At 42.3% G+C, this 14,886-nt stretch overlaps 1 protein-coding gene across 1 annotated transcript in view; it reads left to right on the top strand.

Annotated features, from left to right (window-relative positions):
* The window catches only part of LOC106590466 (adenylate cyclase type 9), a 108,763-nt gene that overhangs the window by 7,283 nt on the left and 86,594 nt on the right, over positions 1–14,886 (top strand). The window contains exon 5 of the mRNA XM_082966178.1: positions 1,766–2,053. Coding sequence (XP_082822304.1) covers positions 1,766–2,053 — 288 coding nt within the window. The remainder of the gene's footprint in view (positions 1–1,765; positions 2,054–14,886) is intronic.

The following is a 14,886-nucleotide window of genomic DNA, read 5'->3' as shown; positions in this document are numbered from 1 at the left end:
CATTCAGGAATATAGCAAGTTATTACACATTTACAGACAACACGTGTGTAGTAGACTGTATGCTCACATACATCACATTGAACAGCTGGAAATATTGCAGACTGTGGCTTTCATCCCATTGGGTAATGATATAATACCTAAAGCACATCACGGCCATATTCATGAAGCGTCTCAGAGCAGGACTGCTGATCCACCATCGGGTATAGACTCCACAGGGTTAGAGATGTATAAAAGAAGATAGTCTGCATATAAGGACACCTTGTGAGTTATGTCGCCCCTTAATCCCCTCCTCTCCGCGTAGGGTGACAGCAAGAGGCTCAATAGCCATATCAAATAGGAAAGCGGATAAACAGCAACCCTGCTTGGCCTCCCTGTGGAGAGGGAAGTAGCTGGAGGTAACATTGTTGGTGTGAACAGAAGCCACTGGGGACGAGTACAAAATCTAAATCCAGGAAAGGACTGACGGGCCAAACCCAAATCTCTCTAGTACTGTAAATAGATATTCCCACTCAACCCGGTCGAAAGCCTTCTCAGCATCAGGAGAGCTGACGACCTCTGGCTGTAGTTGAGTGGGCAGAATGAAGAACATTAAATAGCAGGCTGTATATTATAGAAAGATTGTCTTCCTGAGATAAATATGGTTTAGTCAGAGTTAATTATATTAGGCATCACTGTCTCTAAACGGCGCGAGAGGACCTTAGTGAGAATTTTATAATCGCAGCACAAAAGGCATATAGAGCGGTATGAGCCACAGTCTAGGGGATTCTTGTCCTTTTTAAGCAAAACCAAAATAGTTGCCTGGGTAAGTGTCTGGGGCAGTTTCTGACTAGAAAGGATTTCATTGTACATTGAGCTGAGGATAGGGGATAGTTTAGAGGAGAATGCTTTATAAAAATCCAATAGGGAAGCCATCATGCCCAGGAGCTTTACCACTCTGCATGGACTGGATTGCCAGAGAAGCTTCATCATCACTTATTGAGGCATCCATGTTAGTTTGCTCATCTGAATTGAGACAGGGGATGTCCAGATTGTCTAGAAATGCATGCATACGATATGTGTCAGGAAGAGCCTCTGACGAGTAAAGAGCAGAGTAGAATTGCTTACATTGATTGTTGATTTCTTTGGGATTGGTAGAAGTTAAATCAGCTGCAGCACAGATTTCAGGTTGAAGCTGGTGAGTTAACAACTTGCCAGCTTTCTCTCTGCGTCGACTTAAACAGAAGCTGCTCTGTTTGTTTCGTGGATTGTCAAATTCCGATTGGTGTAGCAGTCTCTCTTTGTAGAGTTCAAGTTGGAGTAGAGGCATATCTGTTGTCCACATCTGGAATGAGTTGAGATAGCTCCGATAAGCATTTAGTGTGCTGTTTATTGTTATATGCTCTGAATAAACTAATCTGGCCCCTTAGATGTGCTTCTAATGACTCCCATTCAGTGAAATGACACACATGTCTTTGTCATTTTTGAGCAAAGTTTTGATCTGAAGGTCTTTTGAAACTGGTCTTCTTGACCTTTGGGTCAAAATGTTTTCCAATAAAACTAGGGGAGCAATCAGCAGTGTGTGGGTGGGTACAGTATCTTTCTTTCGCCAGTTGACTTTTTGTACCCTGCACCTGTTACTAGTTATTGGATGTGTACTCACTACTTTCTGTCTGACCTGTGTGTGTTTGTGTTTCAGGGGTGATTGGGATCCAAGCAGTTTCAGTGTACTACCAGGAAAACGGGTCAATAAAGTATTCTTCTGCTTCTTCTTCTACTCTGAAACTAGGTATGATCGTGGCCATTGAGCAGTTCTGCCAGGAGACGTGTGAGACGGTGGACATGAGGGTGGGGGTCCACACCGGCACGGTCCTCTGTGGGATCCTGGGGATGAAGCGGTTCAAGTTCGACGTGTGGTCCAACGACGTCAACCTGGCTAACCTCATGGAACAACTGGGCGTCGCCGGGAAGGTACACCTATCAGATGCCACCGCCGGGTTTCTGGATGATCGGTACCAGCAGGAGGACGGGCGGGTGTTGGAGAGGGCGACGCAGGGCCTGATGGAGAAACTGAAGGGTAAGTTTTTATTTTATTTTGTTCTGTGTCCCCCTTTTCAGTACACACACACACTGATGTCAGGCAGGATGCAGAAACACCGGCCATCGCCATCTGTGCCCATTCAACATGATTGAGATATTTCCATAGTTATTATTACTTCCAATGTTGTTTTGAATAGTGTTTGAACATTCGCTAAGATTATATTTGGTTGTGATCTTTGCAAAATACCTATTTTGGACACAGCAGTTGTTAGCTAGAATGCTAACACTCGTTGACGTAGGCGGTGAGCAAAGCTAGCCAATAAGTCATTTTACTGGGTGAAATTGACGTTTTTTTAAAGTATAATGCAGTTGATTTGCGATGATGACACGAACTTCATATTAATAAGCAGGACATTCATACAAGTCCTACAATCCAATTATATCCAAAAGTAGTGTGGAAGGCGCTCATAAGCAACATGTAAATAGAGGCTTTTTTTTGCTTCCGGTCTATGAGAACTCACCCGTGTTCTGCAACCAAGTTGTGTGCATCGCCCTCTTGTGCCACAATGTTTGTAAACACCGAAAGGGGTCTATTTTGGTTCTACCTTGATTACTCATAATAACTGGGTGTTTTGATTCTATGTTGTTTAGTTGATTGTAACAATGAAGCGTGTTATGTACATCCCAACATTTCTAAAACTGCTGCTTGGTAAGTAAAACTGTAAATGAAAATGGGTTATTCTAGGTTATTATATCTCCTTAGGAAATGTGTTTTTTACCTCTCACTTCAAACAAGAACAAAAATATTCAGGAATATAGCAAGTTATTACACATTTACAGACAACGTGTGTGTAGTAGACTGTATGCTCACTGAATATACACATACGTCACATTGAACAGCAGGAAATATTGCAGACTGTGGCTTTCATCCCATTGGGTAATGATATAATACCTAAAGCACATCACGGCCATATTCATGAAGCGTCTCAGAGCAGGACTGCTGATCCACCATCAGTTTTACCTTTTAAATCATATTTGAAAAAGATGACATGGACAGTGAGGACCTGATCCTAGATCAGCACTTCTACTCTGAGGCTTTATGAATATGGACCATGCAGGTTTGCACAGGGTCATACAGGGTCATACAGGGTCATACAGGATCATACAGGGTCATCATTTCAAAACTCATAATAGTCAGTGAGTGTTTTGTTAGTAAATGAGTTAGCGCTAACACACACACACACACACACACACACACACACACACACACACACACACACACACACACACACCCCCCGAGGCTGCTAGTTTATATTTGGCTGCTACTGTGTTTGTGCCCAGGTGTTGCATTGTGGGCAGAGCATGTTTGAGCTGCAGATAGGAACTGATAAGATGGAGAGGGCAGGCACTTCAGTGCTGAGTAGGGTAGAAAAGTGGAGGGAGAGGGCAGGAGAAGAGAGGAGGGCAGGAGAAGAGAGGAGGCAGGAGAAGAGAGAGGAAAAATAAATAAAAATAAAGAGTTAAGTGTTTCAGTAGAGGTGTTCTCTGCTTCCTCCGCTTCCCTTTTGTATTATCTGACAAGGGATCTCTTTCCAGGCATACAGGTGTGTGTGTCCTGTCCAGCTTGACCTGTGGATGGGTACATCATCAACAGGGGAACTGTCTTTACAGCTGTACAGCAGGGTATTCCTGTCTGAGGTCTCATCTGAATAGGAGCTGGTACTCTATTGTCAGCTATAATGTCACCTCACATAGAGGGTGTGTGTCTCTCTGTGTGTGTGTATAACCTTAAACACACAGTGAGTGTCTTTCAGCATATAATACACATGTCTCTAACAGCCCCATCAGAGCCTAGTTAATTAAAGGTGTGTATAAAAAAAATCTGCCAAATCGGCGTACAAAAATACTGATTTCCGATTGTTATGAAAACTTGAAATCGGCCCTAATTAATCGGCCATTCTGATTAATCGGTCGACCTCTAGTTTATAGTGGTGGATATGCGCCCATTTTCCTAGTTGAGAAGAATAGGGGGTTTCAGCACCTTGTGAAGGTGCTTGAGCCACATTATGAATTTGCCCTCGCGCACCCATTTCAGCAAATAGGTAGTAACCGCTCTATATAAGCAAGCTTAAGCTGAATTGGCTAATTTGGGTTGTGCTGGAGAGAGAGAAATGGAGAGAGAGATCAGGAGGTTCAACAAGGGGACACAGTGAAGTGACTCGGGTCAGGGTGAGGACAGAAAGAAGGTGAGAGAGAGAGAGAAAGGTAGAGACTGAGAGAGGGTAAATAATAGTTGTCAGTCAGGTAAAGACTATAGAAATAGGTAGATTGATTGCAGGAGACAGAGAGAATGCTGCCTCTTTTTCATAAAGAAACCGTTGTCCTGATCTCTCTCTCCCTCTACACCCCCCTCCCTCCATCCATCCCTCTCTCTCTCTCCCTCACTCTCCTCGCTCTCTCTCCCACATTGCCACCTCCCTCCCTCTGTCCTGTCTTTAACTAGACTAGTCAGTTAAGAACACATTCTTATTTTCAGTGACGGCCTAGGAACGGTGGGTTAACTGCCTTGTTCAGGGGCAGAACGACAGATTTTTACCTTGTCAGCTTGGGGATTCAATCTTGCAACCTTACGGTTAACTAGTCCAACGCTCTAACCACCTGCTTTACATTGCACTCCACGAGGAGCCTGCCTGTTACACAAATGCAGTAAGAAGCCAAGGTAAGTTGCTAGCTAGCATTAAACTTATCTTATAAAAAACAATCAATCAATCATAATCACTAGTTAACTACACATGGTTGATGATATTACTAGTTTATCTAGCCTGTCCTGTGTTGCATATAATCGCTTAGGTACACGTTGCTCCAACGTGTACCTAACCATAAACATCAATGCCTTTCTTAAAATCAATACACAGAAGTATATATTTTTAAACCTGCATATTTAGCTAAAATAAATCCAGGTTAGCAGGCAATATTAACCAGGTGAAATTGTGTCACTTCTCTTGCGTTCATTGCACGCAGAGTCGGTATATGCAACAGTTTGGGCTGCCTGGTTCGTTGCGAACTAATTTGCCAGAAATGTACGTAATTATGACATAACATTGAAGGTTGTGCAATGTAACAGGAATATTTAGACTTATGGATGCCACCCGTTAGATAAAATACGGAACGGTTCCGTATTTCACTGAAAGAATAAACGTGATAGTTTCCGGATTCGACCATATTAATGACCTAAGGCTCGTGTTTCTGTGTGTTATTATATTATAATTAAGTCTATGATTTGATAGAGCAGTCTGACTGAGCGGTGGTAGGCAGCAGCAGGCTCGTAAGCATTCATTCAAACAGCACTTTCGTGCGTTTTGCCAGCAGCTCTTCGCAATGCTTCAAGCATTGTGCTGTTTATGACTTCAAGCCTATCAACTCCCTAGATTAGGCTGGTGTAACCCATGTGAAATGGCTAGCTAGTTAGCGGGGTGCGCGCTAATAGTGTTTCAAACATCACTTGCTCTGCATGGGTAACGCTGCTTCGAGGGTGGCTGTTGTCGATGTGTGCCTGGTTCAAGCCCAGGTAGGAGCGAGGAGAGGGACGGAACCTATACTATTACACTGGCAATACTAAAGTGCCTATAAGAACATCCAATAGTCAAAGGTATATGAAATACAAATCGTATAGAGAGAAATAGTCCTATAATTCCTATAATAACTACAACCTAAAACTTCTTACCTGGGAATATTGAAGACTCATGTTAAAAGGAACCACCAACTTTCATATGTTCTCATGTTCTGAGCAAGGAACTTAAACGTTAGCTTTCTTACATGGCACATATTGCACTTTTACTTTCTTCTCCAACACTTTGTTTTTGCATTATTTAAACCAAATTGAACATGTTTCATTATTTATTTGAGGCTAAATTGATTTATTTATGTATTATGTTAAAATAAGTGTTCATTCAGTATTGTTGTAATTGTCATTATTACAAAAAAATAAATACAAAAATCGGCCGATTAATCGGCATCGGCTTTTTGGTCCTCCAATAAGCGGTATCGGTATCGGCGTTGATAAATCATAATCGGTCGACCTCTACTATAAACATGCCTATCGCTCTTGTCATTTCTTTGGCCAGGGTCAGAATCAGCTGCCGAGGTCGGCTTGAATGCAGATTGCGTTTCCGTCTTGCTCCAGTGGTAGGAATACTTGGGTGATGTCGGCGTAAATGTGTCAACATGTTCGAGGTGTGTGGCGACATACTCTCTCTGTCCCTCGTCGTTGTAATCTACTGGGAAGCCAAAATGTCCCCAAACTGGAGATTTAAACGATGACGGAGGATCCTCCATTTCTGGAATATCCACCCCACCACTTGCCATTGTGCAGAACTAGTTCCTGACTGCGCCTCACAAAAGGACAGTTTGAAATGCACCAATTAAGATTCTAATTTTGATTACAATGTGCGCATAGGCTCCAGTTGTTTTAACGGAATAGCCTAAAATGTTTTTTCAGCTCCGATTTACTCAAAGACAGGTCTATACTGCGTTGTAGGTCTCTTGAGTAAATCGGAGCTGAAAAAACAATTTAGGCTATTCCGTTAAAAGTATTCAAACCTTATTCTAAAATTGATTAAATATTTATTTTTCCTCAGCAATCTACACACAATACCCCATAATGACATTTTTGCAATTTTATTAAAATAAAAACAGAAATACCTTATTTACGTAAGTATTCCGACCCTTTGCTATGAGACTTGAAATTGAGCTCAGGTGCATCCTGTTTCCATTGATCATCCGTGAGATGTTTCTACAACTTGATTGACTCCACCTGTGGTAAATTCAATAGATTGGACATGATTTGAAAAGGCACACACCTGTCTATATAAGGTCCCACAGTTGACAGGGCATGTCAGAGCAAAACCAAGCCATGAGGTCAAAGGAATTGTCCGTAGAGCTCTGAGACAGGATTGTGTCGAGGGTCAGATCTGGGGAAGGGTACCAAAAAATGTCTGAAGCATTGAAGGTCCCCAAGAACACAGTGGCCTCCGTCATTCTTAAATGGAAGAAGTTTGGAACTACCTAGACTCTTCCTGGAGCTGGCCGCCCAGCCAAACTGAGCAATCTGGGGAGAAGAGCTTTGGTCAGGGAGGTGACCAAGAACCCGATGGTCACTCTGACAGAGCTCCAAAGTTCCACTGTGGAGATGGGAGAACCTTCCAGAAGGACAACCATCTTTTCAGCACTCCACCAATCAGGCCTTTATGGTAGAGTGGCCAGACAGAAGCCACTTCTCAGTAAGAGGCACATGACAGCCTGCTTGGAGTTTGCCAAAAGGCACCTAAAGACTCTCAGACGAGGAGAAACAAGATTCTCTGGTCTGATGAAACCAAGATTGAACTCTATGGCCTGGATGCCAAGCATCACGTTTGGAGGAAACCTGACACCATCCCTACGGTGAAGCATGGTGGTGGCAGCATCATGCTGTGGGGATGTTTTTAAGCGGCAGGGACTGGGAGACTAGTCAGGATCGAGGCAAAGATGAACTAAGCAAAGTACAAAGAGATCCTTGTTGAAAACCTGATCCAAAGTGAAAAGTTAATCTTCCAACAGAACAATGACCCTAAGCAAACAGCCAAGACTACGCAGGAGTGGCTTCGGGACAAGTCTGTGAATGTCCTTGAGTGGCCCAGCCAGGGCCCGGACTTGAACCCGATCGAACATCTCTGGAGAGATCTGAAAAAAGCTGTGCAGCAACGCTCCCCATCTAACCTGACAGAGCTTGAGAAGAATTGGAGAAACTCCCCAAATACAGGTGTGCCAAGCTTGTAGCGTCATACTCAAGAAGACTCAAGGCTGTAATTGCTGCCAAAGGTGCTTCAACAAAATACTGAGTAAAGGGTCTGAATACTTATGCAAATGTGATATTTCTGTTTAGATTTTTTTTAAATAAATGAGCAAAAATGTCTAAAAAACTGTTTTGTTTTGTCATTATGGGGTAGTGTGTGTAGATTAAACTATTTAATGCATTTTTGAATAGGTCTGTAACCTAACAAAATGTGCAAAAAGTCAAGGGGTCTGAATACTTTCCGATGGCACTGTATATTTTTTTATGTAGTCATTTGGTTTCACAGTATGGACCGAACCGAGGTCCCCATACCGAACGGTTTGGTACAAATACGTGTACCGTTACACCCCTAGTGTTACCCGTCTCATCCACTCAGCGATTCACCTGTCATTCAACCTCCCCCGCCCACACACACACACACACACACACACACACACACACACAGCCCTTACGCAACACCAGTCCAGTTTATTGCAATGACTCATGGTTTTCTCATATAGCTTTACTAGCAGTGATAGCCTCTCTGTGCCCCGGCACTGCTATTTGTGTGTGTGTGTGCAACTCTGTGTGTGTGTGTGTGTGTCTGTGTGTGTGTGTATGTTTGAATCTGCCATCTCTCCTATTTCAGCCCAGGTGGTGAGGCTTGCATTTTGTGCCCAGGGTTTGTTCTTGTTGAGCTCTGGGCTCCACACACACACACACACACACACACACACACCACACACACACACACACACACACACACACACACACACACACCCCCCTAGTGTCGGAATGGCCATGGATAGATATGCTGTGTTCAGGCTTTTTGCACTCCTGTTGTGGTGTGCTGTTACTCAGGGAAATGGGGTTAGGAATGAGTGTGTTTCGTATGTTTGTGTGTGTGTGTGTGTGCATTCAATTGCCTTATTTGCATGTTTGCATCTGCAAACTCATCCCGGGATACCCAGTATTACCTTTTTTAAATGCAGCAAGATATTTCTAATGCGTTTTATCTTTTTTTCCTGAGTGAAAAAGTATGAATTCTGCGTTAATGCAACTCCTAAGTTTAACTTGCTAGTTATCTAAGTAAGTGTCTGAATTAATAAGGTGAAGGGGCATTATATTGTGGTAGCTTTCTGCCGTGTTTGAGAAGTCAAATCCCTTTGGATGAGTTATCTCTACAGCTGCCACTGCAGTTTGATTTCCTTGCATTTTTTCTCCTCATTCTGGGCCCGTCTGCTACTCCCCCCTCTTCTCCAAGCAGAGCAGGCAGGCCCGTTGCCCTAGCGACTCCAGACTCCACACAGACACAGCGTGTACAAAATAATGTTCTTCCTTCAGACAAGAATGTGTCAAAACTTTGTTCATTTGCACAACGTCTCTCGTTCATATTTGCTTGTAAATGTCCAAACTCACCAAAAATGGCATGAGCTGGATTTCCTGTCTTTGCAATTTGTTTATTTTCGTTTGCGCTCGTTAGCATATTTAGCTAGCAACCTCCATGAAAATTCACTATTACTTATGGTAATTTTGTTAGCATTCTGGTAATAGTTTTTTTGGGTGCCCCCTTGTGTACCAAGCCAGTAATACTGTAAATCCTGGGACGAGAGAAGGACGGTAAGACGATATGAAAATCTGGATACCGACCAACCCTCCACAACGCCGTTGGCACCTTTTTCCCTATATAGTGCAATACTTTTGGCCAGAACCCGTAAAAGTAGTATACTAAGTAGGGAATAGGGTGCCATTTGGGATCCACTCATAGAGTAGCTTAACTACAGCTGTAGGAAGATAGTCATTTACTAGTACATGGGGATAAGTTACCTGTAGCTAGCTTTAGCTTATTTCAGGGCTTGAGTTTTGATGGGGATAAGTTACCTGTAGATAGCTTAGCTTATTTCAGGGCTAGAGTTTTGATGGGGATAAGTTACCTGTAGCTAGGTTAGCTTATTTCAGGGCTAGAGTATTGATGGCGATAAGTTACCTGTAGCTAGCTTTAGCATATTTCAGGGCTAGAATATTGTTCTAGCCTGATTGTAGCTATGATATGTCTGTCAGTCGTGTGGGTGGCAGTAGATAGGCTACTTAGTCTTAATTAAACCATGACACACTCCAGCTAATGAACTAGTGTAGCGCAGTAGTATGTCAACAATATACTACTAATGAACTAGTGTAGCGCAGTAGTATGTCAACAATATACTACTAATGAACTAGTGTAGCGCAGTAGGAGGCCAATAATATATTGAACTAGTGTAGTGCAGTAGGAGGTCAATAATATACTGAACTAGTGTTGTGCAGTAGGAGGTCAATAATATACTACTAATGAACTAGTGTAGCACAGTAGGTCAATAATGCAGTTGAAGTCAGAAGTTTACATACACCTTAGCCAAATACATTTAAACTCAGTTTTTCACAATTCCTGACATTTAATCCTAGTAAAAATTCCCTGTCTTAGGTCAGTAAGGATCACCACTTTATTTTAAGAATGTGAAATGTCAGAATAATAGTAGAGATAATGATTTATTTCAGTTTTTATTTCTTTCATCACATTCGTCAGAAGTTTACATACACTCAATTAGTATTTGGTAGCATTGCCTTTAAATTGTTTGCCTTGGGTCAAACGCTTCAGGTAGCCTTCCACAAGCTTCCCACAATAAGTTGGGTGAATTTTGGCCCATTCCTCCTGACAGAGCTGGTGTTACTGAGTCAGGTTTGTAGGCCTCCTTGCTTGCACACGCTTTTTCAGTTCTGCCCACAAATTTGCTATGGGATTGAGGTCAGGGCTTTGTGATGGCCACTCGAATACCTTGACTTTGTTGTCCTTAAGCCATTTTGCCACAACTTTGGAAGTATGCTTGGGGTCATTGTCCATTTGGAAGACCCATTTGCGACCAAGCTTTAACTTCCTGACTGATGTCTTGAGATGTTGCTTCAATATATCCACATAATGTTCCTCCTCATGATGCCATCTATTTTGTGAAGTGCACCAGTCCCTCCTGCAGCAAAGCACCCCCACAACATGATGCTGCCACCCCCGTGCTTCACGGTTGGGATGGTGTTCTTCGGCTTACAAGCATACCCTTTTTCCTCCAAACATAACAATGGTCATTATGGCCAAACAGTTCTATTTTTGTTTCATCAGACCAGAGGACATTTCCCCAAAAAGTACGATCTTTGTCCCCATGTGCAGTTGCAAAGCGTAGTCTGGCTTTTTTATGGCGGTTTTGGAGCAGTGGCTTCTTCCTTGCTGAGCGGCCTTTCAGGTTATGTCGATATAGGACTCGTTTTACTGTGGATATAGATACTTTTGTACCTGTTTCCTCCAGCATCTTCACCAGGTCCTTTGCTCTTGTTCTGGGATTGATTTGCACTTTTCTCACCAAAGTACGTTCACGTTTGATTTTCCCATGATGTCAAGTAAAGAGGCACTGAGTTTGAAGGTAGGCATTGAAATACATCCACAGGTACACCTCCAATTGACTCTAATTGTGTCAATTAGCCTATCAGAAGCTTCTAAAGCCATGACATAATTTTCTGGAATTTTCCAAGCTGTTTAAAGGCACAGTCAACTTAGTGTATGGAAACTTCTGACCCACTGGAATTGTGATACATACAGTGAATTATAAGTGAAATAATATGTCTGTAAACAATTGTTGGAAAAATTACTTGTGTCGTACAAAATAGATGTCCTAACCGATTTGCCAAAACTATAGTTTGTTAACAAGAATTTTGTGGAGTGGTTGAAAAACGAGTTTTAATGACTCCAACCTAAGTGTATGTAAACTTCCGACTTCAACTGTATATTGAAGTGGTGTAGTGCAGTGGGAGGTCAATAATATACTACTAATGAACTAGTGCAGCACAGTAGGAATTCAATCATATTCTCAACTGGTGTAGCACAGCAGTAGGTCAATAATATACTGAACTAGTGTAGCAAAGTAGGAGGCAAATAATATACTGAACTAGTGTAGTGCAGTAGGATGTCGAATTAACTGGTGTAGCGCAGTAGGAAGTCAATAACATACTGAACTAGTGTAGCGCAGTAGGAGGTCAATAATATACTGAACTAGTGTAGTGCAGTACGAGGTCAATAATATACTGAACTAGTGTAGCGCAGTAGGATGTCAATAATATACTGAACTAGTGTAGTGCAGTATGAGGTCAATAATATACTGAACTAGTGTAGCGCAGTAGGATGTCAATAATATACTCAACTAGTGTAGCACTGTAGGAGGTCTAATTAACTGGTGTAGCGCAGTAGGAGGTCAATAACACACTGAACTAGTGTAGCGCAGTAGGGATCAATAATATACTGAACTAGTGTAGCGCAGTAGGAGGTCTAATGAACTAGTGTAGCGCAGTAGGAGGTCAATAACATACTGAACTAGTGTAGCGCAGTAGGGGATCAATAATATACTGAACTAGTGTAGCGCAGTAGGGATCAATTATATACTGAACTAGTGTAGCGCAGTAGGAGGTCTAATGAACTAGTGTAGCGCAGTAGAAGGTCAATAACACACTGAACTAGTGTAGCGCAGTAGGGATCAATTATATACTGAACTAGTGTAGCGCAGTAGGGATCAATTATATACTGAACTAGTGTAGCGCAGTAGGAGGTCTAATGAACTAGTGTAGCGCAGTAGAAGGTCAATAACATACTGAACTAGTGTAGTGCAGTACGAGGTCAATAATATACTGAACTAGTGTAGCGCAGTAGAAGGTCAATAACATACTGAACTAGTGTAGCGCAGTACGAGGTCAATAATATACTGAACTAGTGTAGCGCAGTAGGATGTCAATAATATACTCAACTAGTGTAGCACAGTAGGAGGTCTAATTAACTGGTGTAGCGCAGTAGGAGGTCAATAACACACTGAACTAGTGTAGCGCAGTAGGGATCAATAATATACTGAACTAGTGTAGCGCAGTAGGAGGTCAATAATATACTCAACTAGTGTAGCGCAGTAGGAGGTCATTAACATACTGAAGGATCAATAATATACTGAACTAGTGTAGCGCAGTAAGGGGATCAATAATATACTGAACTAGTGTAGCGCAGTAGGGGGATCAATAATATACTCAACTAGTGTAGTGCAGTACGAGGTCAATAATATACTCAACTAGTGTAGCGCAGTAGGAGGTCAATAATATACTCAACTAGTGTAGCGCAGTACGAGATCAATAATATACTGAACTAGTGTAGCGCAGTAGGGGATCAATAATATACTCAACTAGTGTAGCGCAGTAGGAGGTCAATAATATACTCAACTAGTGTAGCACAGTAGGGGGATCAATAATATACTGAACTAGTGTAGCGCAGTAGGGGATAACTTATATACTGAACTAGTGTAGCGCAGTAGGAGGTCTAATGAACTAGTGTAGCGCAGTAGGAGGTCTAATGAACTAGTGTAGCGCAGTAGGAGGTCAATAATATACTGAACTAGTGTAGCGCAGTAGAAGATCAATTATATACTGAACTAGTGTAGTGCAGTAGGAGGTCTAATGAACTAGTGTAGCGCAGTAGGAGGTCAATAGTATACTACTAATGGGAGCTGTGTCTCTATCCTCTATCTCTCTCACTCTCTTTCTTTCTCTCTCTCTCTGTCTCTCTCTCTCTCCCTCCGTCTCTTCATCCTAGGTAATAGAGGGAGTATTCTAGTCAGGTCAGAGTGTGTGTCGGTAGAGATACTGGAGCCCAACCCTGTTCTATCAGATCTCAGCCGTACAGCACACACACTGCAGAGAGACAACATGGTGCTTCTGAAATTACACTCTATTCCCTGTTCTATCAGATCCCAGCCCTACAGCACACACACTGCAGAGAGACAACATGGTGCTTCTGAAATTACACTCTATTCCCTGTTCTATCAGATCCCAGCCCTACAGCACACACACTGCAGAGAGACAACATGGTGCTTCTGAAATTACACTCTATTCCCTGTTCTATCAGATCCCAGCCCTACAGCACACACACTGCAGAGAGACAACATGGTGCTTCTGAAATTACACTCTATTCCCTGTTCTATCAGATCTCAGCCGTACAGCACACACACTGCAGAGAGACAACATGGTGCTTCTGAAATTACGCTCTATTCCCTGTTCTATCAGATCCCAGCCCTACAGCACACACACTGCAGAGAGACAACATGGTGCTTCTGAAATTACGCTCTATTCCCTGTTCTATCAGATCCCAGCCCTACAGCACACACACTGCAGAGAGACAACATGGTGCTTCTGAAATTACGCTCTATTCCCTGTTCTATTGGTCTGTGTGTTTGGGTGTTTGGCCGTGCGTGTCTACTTTTTCTGTCTATCCAATAGACTGTCATATGGCTTGTTTCAAAAGATGTTTTGAAGGGATTATGTTGACAATTAATATTGTGTGAATTATATCACCACATAAAACCCATTCCATGAAATCAGTGGTTGGCCCAGTTTCCTAATAAAACGATGAATCATGTGTCCTTAATTGAGACGGCAGACAAGCACAGACATGCTAACCAAGAACTATCTACTCCAGTTTCTATCCAAGCTATTTGTCTCCACCGTCGCTTCGTGTGACGTCACTTCCTGCTGCGCACAAGGTCCCCCTGTGTGTTGATCCAGCTGGGTAGAGTGGTTCATATAGGACATGGATGAGCAACTGGCTGGCCTGTGTATCAATTACCAAAAAAATAAACTATATATTATTTTATATATATTATTATTATTTTTATTCAGCCGGGGTCTCAACTCACTGTTGAGAGTTAGAATAGTAGAATACACAAGGTGCAATTTTGAGATTTTTTTTCTAAATCATGGTTGCATTACCAACCAGGGGTCACTGTTATCATATTTTTCTCTACGTCCAATGGCAAAATGAGGAGAATTGCAGCAAACTTGCTTTAAAACTACAACATTGCTCTACGTCCAATGGCAAAATGAGTAGAATTGCAGCAAACTTGCTTTAAAACTACAACATTGCTCTACGTCCAATGGCAAAATGAGGAGAATTGCAGCAAACTTGCTTTAAAACTACAACATTGCTCTACGTCCAATGGCAAAATGAGGAGAATTGC

Source organism: Salmo salar, chromosome 02 (assembly GCF_965601325.2).
Source record: "Salmo salar chromosome 02, fSalSal1, whole genome shotgun sequence".
Lineage (NCBI taxonomy): Eukaryota > Metazoa > Chordata > Actinopteri > Salmoniformes > Salmonidae > Salmo > Salmo salar.
Note: the sequence above shows the minus strand (reverse complement) of the source record. Positions and strands in the feature narration are given on the sequence as shown.